Source organism: Lutra lutra, chromosome 3, assembly GCF_902655055.1.
Source record: "Lutra lutra chromosome 3, mLutLut1.2, whole genome shotgun sequence".
Classification (NCBI taxonomy): Eukaryota; Metazoa; Chordata; class Mammalia; order Carnivora; family Mustelidae; genus Lutra; species Lutra lutra.
Genome location: NC_062280.1, coordinates 118,779,980 through 118,797,187, shown reverse-complemented (window position 1 = coordinate 118,797,187; position 17,208 = coordinate 118,779,980). Strand labels below are relative to the sequence as shown.

General features: G+C 40.6%; 1 protein-coding gene across 4 annotated transcripts in view; it reads left to right on the top strand.

Moving 5' to 3' along the window:
- The window catches only part of CRYL1 (crystallin lambda 1), a 147,666-nt gene that overhangs the window by 31,457 nt on the left and 99,001 nt on the right, over positions 1-17,208 (top strand). For 3 of the 4 annotated variants that reach the window (XM_047722857.1, XM_047722860.1, XM_047722861.1), the window contains exon 3: positions 14,847-14,973. In XM_047722857.1, coding sequence (XP_047578813.1) covers positions 14,847-14,973 — 127 coding nt within the window. Of the gene's footprint in view, positions 1-14,817; positions 14,974-17,208 lie in introns of all 4 variants that reach the window. The other variant, XM_047722858.1, reaches the window with a different exon arrangement.

The window sequence follows — 17,208 nt, the reverse complement described above, 5'->3', positions numbered from 1 at the left end:
ACTTTTAAAGCCCTTTCAGGCATCAGATAGTATATGTGAAAACTGTGAGCAGGGTTTTTAATTTTTTTAATTAAAAAAAAATTTTTTTTTGTTGGGGCACCTGGGTGGTTGAGTCATTTGAGTATCCGACCCTTGGTTTTGCCTCAGGTCATGATCTCAGAGTTTTGAGATTGAGCCCCTCTTCGAGCTCTGTGCTCAATGGGGTGTCTGCTTGGGATTCTCTCCCCCTCTGCCCCTCCGCTTACTTGTGCTTGCTCTTTCTCCTTCTCTCTCTAAAATAAATAAGTAAATCTTTAAAAATATATTTCATTGTTTATTTTTAAGGCCAGATAAAAGACTTTCCTATTATCCTACTGCTTTGCTTAAATTAGAGCTAATATTTCTTAATATAATTCGTGCCCGATTAGATTGAACTTTTAGACGTCAGTTTGTAAGAGTTTTGAACTAAAAAAAAAAATTATTGCTATTAGCAGTTTTATTAAAGAAAAGCAATTTATTGAATTCTTTTGTATCCAGTCTTTAAAAAGAGTACACAGAGATCTTTTCTCAATAGCAGAAGATTTATTTTTGTAATTCACCTACACATATGCTGAGTTAACTTAAATATGCAGAACTGGTTATACTTCTTTGGCAGGAAGTAGAGATCTTAGGGTATCTTGTGACTGACTACCTCTTTCTTCTCGAATTATTGCTAGCAAATAGCAACAGGAAAATGAGGCTGAGTCATGTCATATTGCTCTCCTAGGGAGGACTACATTTTTGGTCTTGTCATTTAAGTAAAACCACCTGTTTCCCTTTCTTAAATCACAAGATTTTCAGATGTTCCATTCCTGTACACAGAAACCAAGTGAAGAGGATTGAGCCCAAACCTCATTTTTTTTTTTAAAGATTTTATTTATTTATTTATTTGTCAGAGAGAGAGAGGAGCGAGAGTGAGCTCAGGCAGAGAGTGGCAGGCAGAGGCAGAGGGAGAAGCAGGCTCCCTGCCAAGCAAGGAGCCCGATGTGGGACTCGATCCCAGGACACCGGGATCATGACCCGAGCTGAAGGCAGCTGCTTAACCAACTGAGCCGCCCAGGCATCCCCCAGACCTCATTTTTTGTATGCATCCCCCAAACCTCTTGTCAGTAAGAAGAATTCTGAGTTTCAGATTTTTTCAGTCAGGAAAGAATTATTGCTATTTCTTTCAGTAAGTAAACTGTGTCACGCTGCAGATGAACAGTGACTTTTAGCTCAAGTCAACAACATTGGGTTATTGGTTGTAGTCCTTAGATGTCCAGGAACCAAGACTACAAAGTCCCTGACCATGTATTAGGCATAAAGTATAAGGAGAATCAACTTTATCTCTTTTGTCAAGAAGTATAAACAATGTATCTTCTTCATTGGGTCAAAATAGTCTGTGCCCAACAGGCAGCATTTTAGGACACTGGCTTGTGGTCTTCAGTCATCACACTGGGTTGTGACCTCCACGAGGACAGAGACTGTGTATTACACTCTCAGTACCTCTCAGTATTGAAATGTTATGTGGTCTCTGTGATAGCCATTATGGCCAGAGAAAGAAGCAGCATGCACATCTCTTGTCTCCAGAAATAGAAGCTAGCTCAGTAATTTCTTTTAACTGAGTCATGGGAACCTTGTCTAGAGTCTCAAAGATTAATTCTTCTTGCCATATTTTTCATAGCCTTTTTCCTGGCCATCTGTCCCACCCTGGCAGTTTGGCTCAGTTCCCAAATTCAGATCCTTCTGAACATTTTATAGTAGAAAATATGTGGTTGAAATATTACTACTTCTGCATGAAAATTCTATTTATGTTAGACCTATTAAACACTATATCTTAAATGAGTAGAAATAGTACATCTTGTTTCTGAAATTGTAAAAATGAACATAAACTGGGTGAAGTTGATTTTTAAAAATATTGCAACTTTAGAAGATTAGAGAAATTATCACAACTCATACCATGCCAAGAGATCACAGGGAATTAAAAAAAAATTAAAAAGATGTCATCCAAGACTAATCTTTTTCTAACGGAGCAGTAAAATGAGAAGCTTAAAACTTAACATGTTTAAATCTCAAAATAGAAGGGTAGCTTGACCTTGGAAAACCTTATTAGCAGATGCTTTACTACTTGGTTTTGGTTTTCCATTGTATGTCTTAGGCTGGGCACATGTTAGGTTTCAAGTAAGAATTTAAGACTATGAATATTTTTTAAAAAATTTTTATTATTTTTTTGAATTATTTTTACTAACATATAATGTATTATTTGCCCCAGGGGTACAGGCCTGTGAATCATCAGGCTTACACATATGAATGTATTTGAAGAAGAAAAACAAGAATCAAGTAAAAGGTATAATATGGACTCATAGATCAGGAACTGACTTTGTAGGATTTGGATCCAGCATCATTTCCACATAGTGACAGGGCCATCTTAGCCATCAGTGGTCCAGGGCCATCTGGCATGGACCGTACTGATAGCTCAGTGACCGCCTCTACTCTGAGGCAGGGAGCAAACCTCCATGTTTTGCACGAGTCCCAATCTGAAATCACTGTATTTTGGTAAACTTAACTCCTCTCAATTTCTCTATGGCCATCTCTTTACCACCTGTAGATGGCCATTCTGGTATGCAAATTCCCTAAACCAAATCAGCTTTCTAAATAAATTAGAAGTGAATAAGCCACCAGAACTGATCCCTGAAACCAAGTAGCTGTTCTGTCCTCCCGTCTCCCAAGTGACTGAACTCTTTGTCCCTGAATTTAGGCATTTCCAGTAATTGGGCTTCTGGTGGGTATTTTTAACCTGCTACCCAGACCTCTGCACTTGCTTAAATATCTTGAATTCAGTTTTGATCTGGATTCCTTTTGGGTTGATCTGTTCTGGTTTGAAAGGGACATTTATCAGTTTTCCTATATATCTTTGGCTAGAATAACTGAGTGTAGTAGATCACAAAATGGACAAATTGCTTCCATTCCTCTCTGCACACCTCTTTGCAGTATGACTTTTTTTTTTTAAGATTTTGTTTACTTATTTGACACATAGAGAGAGAGAGAGCACAAGCAGAGGGAGGGGCAGAGGGGAAGGGAGAAGCAGACTCTCCGCTGAGTAGGGAGCCCGACATAGGGCTGTATCCCAGGACCCTGGGATCATGACCTGAGCCAAAGGCAGATGCTTAATGACTGAGCTACCCAGGTGCCCATGGCTTTGTTTCTGGGAGAAGCCTGATTCTGGGCTTGGGCACAGACTTGCACTGGCCAATGGGACAGATAGCAGATGTGATGCAAGCAGAGGCCTGGAAAGCACCTGTGTTTTTTGAGAACTTATCATCACTTGCTGTTGGGAACCCTTCCAGCCATCCTTTATCCTGTCAGTCAGTCCAGTCTGGCCATCCAGAGACATGTGGCCCAGCTGCACTAGCCAGCACTAGCCAGCACTAGCCAACACCAGCACCAGCTGCTAGATAAATGAGTGAAGCCATCCTCGACAAATAATCCCTAGCTAACGTGCCATATGACTGAGCCTCATGAGTGAGCCCAGCTGAACTGCAGCCAAAATTACTAATTCTCAGGATTATGGCAATAGATTGGTAGATTACCAATATACCAATCCCTGGTCAGGTTCCTATATAGTTAGAGTTATAGTTAGATTGCTATCCTTTACTGATTCTAGGTTCTGAGGGTTCCTGGTTTTGTCTTTCTACAGCTGTCCTCTACTTAGACAATCCCACTTCTGTAGGAAGTGATGCAGAACTATCAGTCCCAGTCCCTGTCTTAAGGGAACAAACCTACATGAACTTTTTACAGAGACATAGTGTGCCCATTTGTTTACATATTACCTATGTCTGTATTCACTCTACAGTAATAGTTGCAACAGAGACCAAATGATCCACAAAGCCTAAAATATTTACTATTCCCCCACCCCCACCCATGGAAATAGATCAGCAGTGTATTTGTAATAATTAACATGTTATGACATTTCAGGAGAAGTTGAGCAGGCTTAGCCAATCTGATAGCAATTGCTATATTATCAGGTGAAATTTGAACATAGATTGTGTAGGTTAAACTCCAAGGCTGGGGAAAATATATGTCAGGTAGGGAAAAAAAAAACAATTATATTTCTATACATTGGCAACACATGGTTAGGAAACAGTAAATTTTGCTACAGTTAAATGTGAGCAACCTAGGTATAAATAGAAAAAGAATGTATAACAAATTCATGGAGAAATTTTTAAAAATTTTTGAATGACAGGAAATAAAACTTATGTAAATGGAGAGACATGTACCCTATTCATGAGCAGGATCCTGTCTTTGGTGGTTTAATTAAAGCTCCCCTGAAGTGGGGTACAGGAAACGAGTTGACTAAACCTACCTGCACAGGAAAGTTCAGAAGGGATCTGAGATCCTGATACCAAAAGTTCACACCGATGGTCTATGTGTTCAGCAGGGTCATTCAACCTGACTTATCTATGTGTTCACAGATCATGCTCTCACTTGGCTGTCACTAGGGCAGTTCAAATGGTTGCTTCATTTCAGTTATTTATTTTTCTTCCAAAACAGAAATAGTATAGCTTTATCTGATTCGTAGAAGTTATATTGCTAATTGTACATTCAGAAAATTGGGAGAAATCAGAATACTTTGGCTATCTCTGAATGGTGGGAATAAGAGGGACTGTTGTTGAGCATTTTGAGGATACATGCTTCTGTCATGATCCGGTATGCTTTTGTGCATGTGGACATGCACATATTAACAGTGAAGATAGGGTTGTGAAGGCTTATGTGGTATAGGGTGTGGACTCAAGAATGTTATGAATTCTGCTTTGTCTGGTTGTGTCTCTCTGAGATTTCCAACAATGACAAACAAATGAAAGTACATGTATTAACTGGGCCAAGGCTTGATACTCATGTGTAAATGTTAGTGAAATTGACAGACTTGAGGCTTATGCAAGCCCTTGGCTCCCCTGAATATCTCCCTACCTCCCAAGTCCCAGTGTCACCACCAGCCTGAGGGAAGAGAATTTCAGAGTGCCTAGGTGAGGAGGGGAGAAGCAGGGGCAGTGATGGCAGGGACCAGTGGGGGCAGTCAGATCCCTAGCAATCCTGTGTGGGGCAAACGGAGAGAGTTCTTTTTCTTTCTACAGTACATTTAAATTTATATACTTCACTGAGAGGTTTTCAAATTCAGGTGAGTAAGGAGGCTGGTCTGGTAACCAGTGGAGGAGACAATGAAGTAGGAAGAGGTGGAGCCCTTGGCAAATTGGACCTAGCCTTTGGTGGAAGGCATTTGAGACTTTAAAAACACTGTGCTGTCAAGCAAAAGAAGTCTGGGGCCACCCTTTAGTAAAAATTTTTGTATTCTATCCTTTTATCCCCACTTCAAAAACATCAGGAATGATTTTGAGGGTCTATCTACTCTCCCACTGTGGGAGATGGGCTGCATTGTTGTACATCTGTTGTCTACTTTCACGTTGCGGTAACTGAATTCAGGATTTTTGTGGACTTCAAGTTAATCTGCCTGTATGCAGTTAGAATGGTGGCTGGGGGTACTCAGAAAGTCCAGCATGGGGATACCAGGGCAACAGAGCTAAGGTAAGGGCCTGGAAACATCAGTGCTATCTCTAAGTATCTGTGTCTGAATATCTTTTTTCTTTGACTCTTCAGTTTGTCCAGAAAAGAATCTGCCAGTCTCCATTTAGCATTGTTGTTGCTGATCAAAGGACAGTGCCTGGACAGATGGGGGAGGGGGCGTGGTTCTTTTTTTAGATTTTATTTATTTGAGAGAGAGAGCACACAAACATTGGGCAGGGGCAGAGGCAGAGGGAGAAACAGACTCCCCTTGGGCTGGAAACCTGATCTGGTGCTCGATTCCAAGACCCTGAGATTATGACCCGAACCAAAGGCAGACGCTTAACTGACTGAGCCACCCAGGTGCCCCAGGATTTCCTTCTTTTTAAAGGCTGAATTATATTCCATCTTGTGTATAGACCACATTTTGTTTATCCCTTCATCCACTGATGGACATTTGAGTTGCTTCTACCTTCTGGCTATTGTGAATAATGCTGCTATGAACACGAATGTATAAAGATTTCTTTAAGTCCCTGCTTTCATTTCTTCTGAATATATATCCAGAATTGGATTGCTGGGTCTTGTGGTAAGTCCATTTTTAATTTTTTGAGGAACCACCGTACTGTTTTCCATAGCAGCTGCATGTGTTACAGTCCCAGTGGTAGTAGACAAGGATCCCAATTTCTCCATTGTCTTTATCTTTTTAAAGTAATAAATGCTCCTTTTGAATAAAACTTCAAAAATAGAAATATGAAAAAATTAAAGCCACCCATATTTTGCCCTACAGGGATAATTCTTAACATTTTCTTTTCTCCAATTTTGAATAAAAATTTATAAATTCATTGACGAGAAGATGGAAATATTTTGACTTCTAGTGCTAGGCTGACCTCTAGAGGTAGAAATGGTAGGCTGCAGCCACTTACTAATGTGCCTTGAATGAGTACATTCTTAGCTCATAAATGGTGTAGACTGCAACGTTCTGCCATGTCTGAGCCTGCTGAAAACCCCACTAAGACCCCTTTCTTTTCCAGGTGTTTATGTGTTAAGTTCTTCCAAAATACCTAATGAAAAATATTGGAACTGGTCTAACTGGGATAAAACATGGCCAGATGGCTGGTTTTGATTTATGGGCATAGTTACTGAACTTGAGGGATTGTCTGAGTATGTCTGAAAGCTCCTCCAAACGTTTCATCCAGTTTTCTCTTGGGATCCCTGCACAGTAGGATTCTAGACATTCAGCCATGCAGCAGTCCAGTCGGTAAATGTGTGACCAGGTCTCTCCCCTCATGACCATGTCTTTTCCAGGGGCAGAGAGGGCCTTGAGGCCAAACTGCTTATACAGATTCTTTGCCTAGAGTCTAATCTGCATGACGCCATTGGTGTGGTTATTCTGGCTACTACCCTCTGTCTCTTTTTCCTTTCTTTCCCCATAGGGACAATCCCTGGGAAGTCTGTAGAACAGCATCTCATCAAAGAAACAGCCGCTTTTGTGGTCTGTGGTCCCGTCTATCTGACCTAATCTCATTCCCCGCATTAGGAAGAAAGGCTAAAATTTGCTTTGGCTTACTAAAGTTTAAAGCAGGTGTTTTTGAGCACATTAGCTACTCAAACATAATTCTCCCAAGGGGGAAATAGGTTATCATTATGTTTTCAGGCTGTGGCATTTAAAAACCCTGTCTGCATGAAAAAGCGCTCCACCTCACTCGGCATCAGGGAAATACAAATCAAAACCACAATGAGATACCACCTCACACCAGTCAGAATGGTTAAAATTAACAAGTCAGGAAATGACAGATGCTGGCGAGGATGCAGAGAAAGGGGAACCCTCCTACACTGTTGGTGGGAATGCAAGCTGGTGCAGCCACTCTGGAAAACAGCATGGAGGTTCCTCAAAAAGTTGAAAATAGAGCTACCCTATGACCCAGCAATTGCACTTCTGGGTATTTACCCTAAAGATACAAACGTAGTGATCCAAAGGGGCACGTGTACCTGAATGTTTATAGCAGCAATGTCTACAATAGCCAAACTATGGAAAGAACCTAGATGTCCATCAACAGATGAATGGATAAAGAAGATGTGGTATATATAACAATGGAATACTATGCAACCATCAAAAGAAATGAAATCTTGCCATTTGCGACAATGTGGATGGAACTAGAGGGTATTATGCTTAGCGAAATAAGTCAATCGGAGAAAGACAACTGTCATGTGATCTCCCTGATATGAGGAAGTGGAGATGCAACGTGGGGGGTTTGGGGGATAAGAAAAGAATAAATGAAACAAGATGGGATCAGGAGGGATACAAACCATAAGAGAGTCTTAATCTCACAAAACAAATTGAGGGTTGCCGGGGGGAGGGGGGTAGGGAGAGGGTGGTAGGGTTATAGACATTGGGGAGGGTATGTGCTATGGTGAGTGCTGTGAAGTGTGTAAACCTGGCGATTCACCAGCCTGTACCCCTAGGGCTAATAATACATTATATGTTTATAAAAAAATTAAAAAATTATAAAAAAAGTAATTAAAAACCCTGTCTGAATTCAGTAGAAAATAGTTGTGTGAGGTTGGTGGCTAAAAGAACTTTAATGTTTTGCTTATTTAAAAAAAACGACAAGCAGCACGTATGTCAATATTGGTGGTTGTTAGTTCTCAGTAGAAATATGGGGATGTTTATTATTCTTTCTAATTTATTTTTACTTTTAAAAATAAATTATGAAAACAAAGTCTTTCCAGAAGAGGAACAGGGGCACCATATTATGTTTCTCACTTGTTCCTCTTTAACAATAAACACACTTAATTGAATAGAAATGATTTTTTGTTTGGTAGCTGTAAACCGTTCTTCAGCGATATGAACACTTTTATTCTGGTTGCATTTATGGGCAATGTAGTTAACATTTACCAGTGTTATTGATCCCTACACTTCGTTATTGCTGCAGGTCTAATTTATATAAATCATATAGTTTAAAACCAAGCAGTTTAGATATGTTACAATTTCATTCAGCCAATAGTTCCATCTAATTTCTGAACAAAATAGATGTTAGGCCTATTCAGGTTATGAGGATAGAGGTACCCAGATTACCTCTGTCAGTGGGGATTGATTGTGAGGCTCTTCAAGGAAGCAAGGGACACTGGAAGCTATTCCTGCAGCTACATCACTGTTGCAGAAACGGGACATTGTTCACACGATCTGAGCTTCTGGTAGTCAGTCAACAGCTCTGGGAACTTTCAGCAGTTCTGGGGAGGATGGTTTCCTAGCTGGTCCTTGTCTGAGGTCCTGCCTTACTAAAGCCCACCATTGCGGTGACTGTACTATTGGGTGTATGTCTATGGCTCCACCGACCCTTGACCAACCCACTTTGAGGGTCTTCATTTCAAACTGCCCACCAGGGATCAACTAATTGATGGGCCATGTACCAAGAGGCACAGGCTCCCAGTAGGCTGAACTCTGTTGGTAATGAAATCCTGAAAGGAGCTGGGGCGGGGGGTTGTTAGGTACACCAGGGCTCCCCAGATGGAAAACAGGAGCCCTGTGTCCTAAGTTCAAACTTGACAGTCTGGGACTCTGGTGTTAGCAGCATCATGAGGGAAGGAGTGGATGCAAACTCCTATTTTCTCCAGGAAACTGGCTACCTTGAATCTTTGGGTTTAAGCCAATAAATTGTGCCAATTAGTTCTATAAGTAAGTCCCACCAGACAGGATTTTTTTTTTTTTTTTTAATATGAGAGAGCCATCGTGGTTTAGTAGGAAGAGTGGGGAAAAAGCAGTTCTTATTCAGTATGTTTAAGGGAAGGAGTCAGAAGACTGTTTTCCATCCCACATGCAGCTAATGCTTTATATCCTTGAGTGAGTATGTAACCAGTTTGGGCCTCGATTTCTGAAGCAACAGAGTGAATAAGCTAGATTATGTAAAAAAAAAGAAACATTCTTTGTGTTTTGATGCATTTCAGAAACATATTGTTTTTAAGACTAAGTTTATTGGCTTCAGGTGAATTTAGGTATTATATATGTAAATATATATAATATTTATATAACACAATAATACATATAAATTATATGTATTATTGGGAAACAGAAGAGTAAGGCCTTACCAGTGGTAACTCTAAAAAGTTACCACTTTTTAAAAGAAAAAAGTGGGGTTTTTTTTGCTACACATATGAACAAGAACCATGTTTAGTCAATTAGCAATTGTATGTTATAAATTCATGTGCATAGTAGACATCATATTCACATTGAATAACTTATTACTGAAATGGATATATGGTATAGTATTTCTCTTTTCTCATGAAATATAAAATGCACATGATATTTAAGAATATTAGATTTTAAAGAAACAGTCTAGAATTTAGTTTCCGGTAATATGGCAAAGTGAGTATCCTGAAAGCCCTTTCCACTTCAAAATACTTAAAAGTATTAAGTAAGGGGCGCCTGGGTGGCTCAGTGGGTTAAGCCGCTGCCTTCGGCTCAGGTCATGATCTCAGGGTCCTGGGATCGAGTCCCGTATCGGGCTCTCTGCTCAGCAGGGAGCCTGCTTCCCTCTCTCTCTCTGCCTGCCTCTCCGTCTACTTGTGATCTTTCTCTGTCAAATAAATAAATAAAATCTTTAAAAAAAAGTATTAAGTAAATGTATAGCTTATAATGCATAGCTGAGCTGGCAAGAAAGTAATGGAAATTCTGAGAGGTCAAATTTGGGAGCACAGATCCTAAGAGATATGTGGACATCACAGCTGCTCTAAGATATTTTCCAATCTTGCTTTGGTTCTAACAGCAAACCTTAGTCTGTGCAAGATGGGGTATCCAATTGTAGACCCCCAAGTGAAGCTAGTATTCAGAGGGCAACACTGCTAGTGAAAGGAATAGTAGGACAAAATAACTAATCTGTATGTGGAGGCTTGTCTGTCTTGGCCTTGGTTCTGGGTGGAGGGGAGAAAGAGTTTCTCTGAGAATTTGTAACCACAAACCACCTTTCTAAGAATTTTGGAGCCCAAATTCTTATTACCTGTGTGGTCTTTAAACCGCTAATCCAAGAATTCAGATTGGTTCCTTCGTTAGTATTGCCTGCAGTGCCTATCAGAAGGAAGATGCATATCATCTCTAGAATAAAGTACCTTAAACCAGAAGCTCAAGGAATTCCCACAGAATTCAGTGAACATCAGCTCACAGCTAAAAATCCCCAAATACATGAGAGACAAGGTTTTACGAGCACAGTAAACTGGAAGTCGGATCTGAAGATATTTAGTGTGGAATTTAGGAGATGAAGAGATGGAAAATGTGAAAAAGTAGTTAAGAAATATGGAAGATACAGAGAGGATGCCCAACATATCTCATTAGAGGTCTGAAGGATTTAGAATAGGGAAGAACAATTTATGAAGGTAAAATTATTGAGACTTCATTTCAGTTGAAGACATAGATCCTCATATTCTGAAAGAACAAAGTGTCCTAAGCAGGAGAAATAAAAAGGATAGCTGTATCTATATACATCACAGGCAAGCTACACAACACTAAGGGACATAAGAAAAGTCTTAAAAGCAGTCAGAGAGAGAAAAGACAGACTACCTATAAAAGAATGACAAATTGACGACAAACTTTTCAACAGCTAGTGGAATTCAGAATATGGTGGAAAAATACCTGCAAAGTACAAAGAGCCAAACATAACCTACGTATCAGATTTGAGGCAGCTTTAATAGATAAATCCTCTCTGTTCTGTAAGCACAATTTCAAACAGTAATTTTACAGGAATTCTACATATATCACATATTCTATTTGTTCTGAAAGGGTTTTTTTTTTTTTTTAAGGGTAGTAAGCAGAACAATGATTCCCCCAAAGATGTCCATGTCCTAATTCCCAGAACCTGGGAATATATTACCTAACAAGGCAAAAGAGATCAGATGTGATTAAGTGAGGAATATGAATATGGGAGTTTATCCAGATGGACTCAATGTAATCACAAGGGTCCTAATCAGGGGAAGAGAGTCAGGAGAGCCAAAGAAGGAGGTGTGATGACAGCAGAGGTTGGACTGATGAGATTGTAGATTTCTCATCTGTTGCTAAGACACCACACAATACTCTAGACAACTAATACAGACTTCTTGATGAATTGGCTAAGAAACAGACCTTGTTTTGTATGTTTTCAGTTACTAACTTTATAAACCTCTACTTCAAGGTATGTGTTATGTTTAAAAATATTTTCCAGTGCTTGCTCACTGGGGGTAGTGGTCGGGGTACTCAGTTCCCAGCATTGACTTGTGCCAAGGAGGGACTTATGCATATGTGTCCTTAGGTTCCTCCAAAGTAAGGGAGCCATTTTCTGGCCTGACTTTAAGATATATATACATATTTTTTAGCTAATATATTACAGATCTTCCAAATTATCTATATGACAACAATCTCAGATTCTTCCTTTCCTTTAAAAAAATTTGGGTTCAAGTTCCATGTGTGATGATGACCTGCAATGGTGTTTTTATCTTTGTCAACTCAGAAGGAGGAAAGACTTAGAACCTGCCTGATCATTTGTTGACTCGTTATCTTGGCCATGGAGCTTCTTTTTGCTAAGTATAATCATCTGTTTGCATTTCAGCATATCTTTGTATTGTTTTTTTAAAGTAACAGTGACAAGACAGTTTCTGTTTCTCAATTTTTTAAAAAAGATTTTATTTATTTATTTGACAGAGATCACAAGTAGGCAGAGAGGCAAGCAGAAAGAGAGAGAGAGAGGAGGAAGCAGGCTCCCCGCTGAGCAGAGAGCCCGATGCAGGGCTCAATCCCAGGACCCTGGGACCATGACCTGAGCTGAAGGCAGAGGCTTCAACCCACTGAGCCACCCAGGCACCTCTCTGTTTCTCAATTTGTAGCTAAAACAAATACAAGATGCATAGTTTTAAGAAGGAGAAAAAGCAAAAAAAACAACAAAAGCACAGCCCCAAACATCTCGAGCTGGCCCAGCACTCATGGCTAGGCCATGGGATTCTCCTGTTGTACATAAACAGTCTCAAGAACCCATCTCTTGGTTCTTGAGGTCACTCTTAGACCATGACAGAATGAGACAAAGCAAAACCACATTTTTTTTTAAAGATTTTATTTATTTATTTGACAGAGATCACATGTAGGCAGAGAGGCAGGCAGAGAGAGAGAGAGAGAGAGGAGGAAACAGGTTCTCCACTGAGCAGAGAGCCCGATGCGGGGCTCGATCCCAGGACCCTGAGATCATTACCTGAGCCGAAGGCAGAGGCTTTAACCCACTGAGCCACCCAGGTGCCCCCAAACCACATTTTTTTTTTTTTAAAGATTTTATTCATTTATTTGACAGAGATCACAAGTAGGCAGAGAGGCAGGCAGAGAGAGAGGAGGAAGCAGGCTCCCTGCTGAGCAGAGCCCGATGCGGGGCTCGATCCCAGGACCCTGAGATCATGACCTGAGCCGAAGGCAGCGGCTTAACCCACTGAGCCACCCAGGCGCCCCCCAAACCACATTTTAAATTTGTCTAACCATAGACAAAAATGAGATCACTGTGCAACCCACAAATACTGAGCAGCCTTCTCTTGGCGAAAATGAATGACTGCTACTTCTTCACCCATGACAGCTTTATCTTCAGTCTAGTCTGTCCTCCAAACATTTATATTTATTGAGATACTCAATGTTCAAGTTGCCTTCTCTTTCTATAGCATCCAATCCAGTGAACTCAGACCCTCAGATTGTCTTCCAAACCACCCAACCAAAGCTCAAATCCTGCTATAGGTTCCTCCTGACACTCTCTTACTAACACCCTACAGTTCCCCCTACTGGGCATTCTCCCTCAATGCAGTGAGTAACAAACTTGACTTGTTCCACTGCGGGTTTATTCCTGATAGTCTTTGGCTGAAGACATTGACAGCTTAAAGATTAAAACCGTGAAGATGAAATGATGTAAAAATTATTTGACTCACTGGCAGAAATCCACAGAATCTTTTGGAAAGCATAAATGTTGTGTTTGTATATGTTGTATGTGATTGTATTTATTTACTATGTTATGAATTATAAGCAGGACTGACTCCATAATTTGTGAGGCCAAGTGCAAATGAAAATGAGGGGCCCTTTGCTTGATATTCATTAAGCATTTTGAGACCGTGACTGCAGTGAGTGAGTAAACCCAGTGAGATGTGCTTCTGAGCACGGGTCTCTGTGACTGCATGAGTGATTCCCTGTGAAGTCCCTAGTCCAGACGGTGAGATACTTTCTTTCAATCCTGTTCCCTTGGGATTGACGGAAGTAGGTGAAGAACTACTACTTTCTAATCTCACCTCTTCTTGGCCTTGCCTCATCTCTTCAAAAAGAAAAAAAAAAAAGGAAAATCTAATTGTGGTAAAATACAACATCAAAGTTACTATCTTAATAATTTGGGGGAATACAGTTTAGTGATATCAAGTGTATTCTCATTGTTGTACAGCCATCTATCTCCAAAAGGTCATCTTGTGAAACTGAAACTGTCCCTACTCCAGCCCTGGCAGCTACCATTCTACTTCCTGCCTCTGAATTTCACTATTCCACCTCATATAAGTGGAATCATACAGTATTTGTCTCTTTGTGACTGGCTGATTTCACTTGGTGTCGTGTCCTCAAGGTTCATCCATGCTGCAGATTGTGACAGAATTTCCTGCCTCCCCTTTAAAAAAGATTATTTATTTATTTATTTATTTATTTGAGGTGGAGGAGAGAGTGCATGAGCAGGGGGGAGGAACAGAGAGAGGGAGGAGCAGACTCCCTCCTGAGCAGAGAGCCCCTGATGCAGGGCTCTATCTGAGGACCCTGAAATTATGACCTGATCCCAAGGCAGATGCTTAACCAACTGAGCCACCAAGGTATCCGATTTCCTGCCTTTTGAAGGCTGAAATTCCATTCTATTGAATTCCATTGTATGTTTGTACCACATTTGTTTTCATCCATGTATGGGGTTCTGGATTGCTTCATCTTTTTGGCTGTTGTGAACAATGCTGCTATGAACATGAAGACACAAATGCCTGTTTGAGTATCTGCTTTCACGTTGGGGGGATATTGACAGAATTGGAATTACTGGGTCATATGGTAGTTCTCTTTTTGACTTTTTGAGAAACCATCAAACTGCTTGCTGCAGTGACTCCCCTTTTACATTTCCACTGACACTGTAAATCCTCATTAACTCTTGTTTTATTTTCTATTTTTTAAATCCTAATGGGTGTAAAGTGGTATATCGTTGTGGTTTTGATTTGCATTTCCCTACTGATTTGCGTTTACCTTTGTTTCTAAATTTGCTTTAGAATACTCACAGTGTCACTCTTCTTTCTAGAAAAGAGATGAAGTTTCTGGAGCAGTCAGGTTCTCTGAAAGGCTCCCTCGGTGCTGAAGAACAGCTGTCACTCATCAGTGGGTGTTTGAATATTCAAGAAGCAGTAGAGGGCGCCATGCACATTCAGGTGAGTTGATATTACACTCAAGTCTCTAAGGACTTGAAGAGATTGTCTCCAACCTCCTTGGAAGAACGTGGGGTTGGGGGAGAGATAAAGGGCAGTTGCCATCTTGTACACTGAAGGTCAGGGTTGTGTTTTATGTGATAGGAAGCATTGTTTCAAAACATCTCCTGTAACATCTCCTCATCAAACTACTGTGATTAGATATTGTTTTTCAGAGGAATTAGAATTTTGAACAGAAATAGGTTTTCTAGACAGCTAACACTTTCATTTTATGTTTCTGTTGAATGAGAGATTATATTCCTCTTCTCATATGTAATTGCAAAAACTTAAACCATCTGAGATACACACTTTCATTTCTGGTAACATTTGCATTTAACTTTTCCAACAACTTTACTTAAAAAAAGAACTCCTTGGGGCACTGTTTGCACAGCAGGGAAAGCTGCAGGCAGGTTCTCCAGGGGCTGTGCTCGCAACTGGTTGCCTGCCCGCTCAGGGCCCATCCCTCCTGGAGCTCCTGTGTCTATAGACAGCTCCTGCCCCTATGTAAGAACCCAGACATATAAATTTGTCTTTTAAAAATATTGCACTTACTGCCAAAAGGTTTAAGTGGATTTACCAAAAACTGAAAGAAGTGTCACTCCTGATACCCTTTTTATATTTTGTGAGGCTTTGCATTTCTGTTGACTCAGTGTTGCACATTTCATGTGGTTTCTGTGATGACATTCTCACCAATGATCTGGGAGCAAACCCAAAAGACTGAGTGTGTTTTATGGTCAGCAGCTGCACTGCGATTGAGGTCCAATACAGTTAATCAAGGTTCTCGGTCTTTGTAGCTCTAAAAGTTCTCTAGTCCATTTAACAAACATGTGTCCAACAGAACGTAAGAAGAGGACTGGATACATAAGATATGTCAATTCCATCTGTGTTTTGAGTATTTTCAACCTCGTCTCTCATTAGGTGAAGGCTGTATATAACTGGGGAGTCCTACAAGGGATCAGAAAGCTCCTACCGGAGCTTTCCAGCGCTGTCTCTTCCCACCCTCGTGGTGCTACTGGGTGCTGTCAGGGAGGGACTTGCTTCTGAGGAGCAGCACAGAAGCCTTCCAGCCATTCCAGTGTGAGCTCAGCAGAGAAGGTTCTTCACAGGCACTTTGTTTCTAAGGAAAGTGTATGCTTCTTATGCTGCTCCTGCTGGAGGAAGGAAAAACAATTTGTTTTGTGGCTCTTGACATTAGAAAGGGCCTGTGGAAGCTTCCTGCCATGGAGGTGGTGGTTGAGGACACAGACTTTTAGTCAAGTGGACTTTGCACTGAGCAGCTGTGTGCCCTTGTGAGTTTCTTAACTTTTAAGCCCCACTTCCTTATCTGGACATTGGGCATAATAAAGTGCACTGGATGGTTGTGAAGAGACCCATACAAGCTTACATCTAAGTTTAGTCACCCTCCTTGATGGCAAGCTCCGTTTTTCCAATGAGAAGATTAAAAAAATTCTTTTGGGGGTCAATTTGTTATATACTATTTATATGATACATAATAAAATATTATAATCACATGATCTGATCTGAAATAAGAATATGTTACACATTACTGAAATATTTCTGCTTTCCCACTTCACAAAGCACTTCTTTTTAAAAAAATTTAAAGTTTTATTTCTATATTTGAGAAAGAGCATGAGAAGGGGGAGGGGCAGAGGGAAAAGACAAGCAGACTCCCCACTGGGCGCAGAGCCAGATAGGGCCACGTGACTGGCTGGGTGCCAGCTCAAGGGGGCTCCACGCAGGGCTTGATCCAGGATCCTGGCATCATGACATCATGACCGGAGCTGAAGTCAGACACTTAACCAAGTAAGCCACCCAGGCGCTCCAAAGCACTTCTGTTCAAACTCTTAATAGGTATCTCTGACTCCGGTGTCTTTGTCTTCAGTAATGATGTTTTTGAGGCTCCTTTCCAGACAGAGTTTTCCAGAGCACATCACTGTTGCTTTCCTGAGATGTTGCTGTGCAGAGCCTTTTTAACCCACATATGACGTGACATTAGAAGTTTTATCTCCAGCTTCAACTACTAATTCGCAAACCTTTGGGTGTTTTTTTCTCTCTGTGGTGGTGTACTTGTGGTACTCAACATAACAACTGGCTATGTTACTTTTTTTGTTTTAAAATGATCTTTATAAAGTTTATTTCTGAATTTCCCCGCACTAGCAATGGCTAAATCATGCCCTAGGGATAATTCAAATGTCTTTG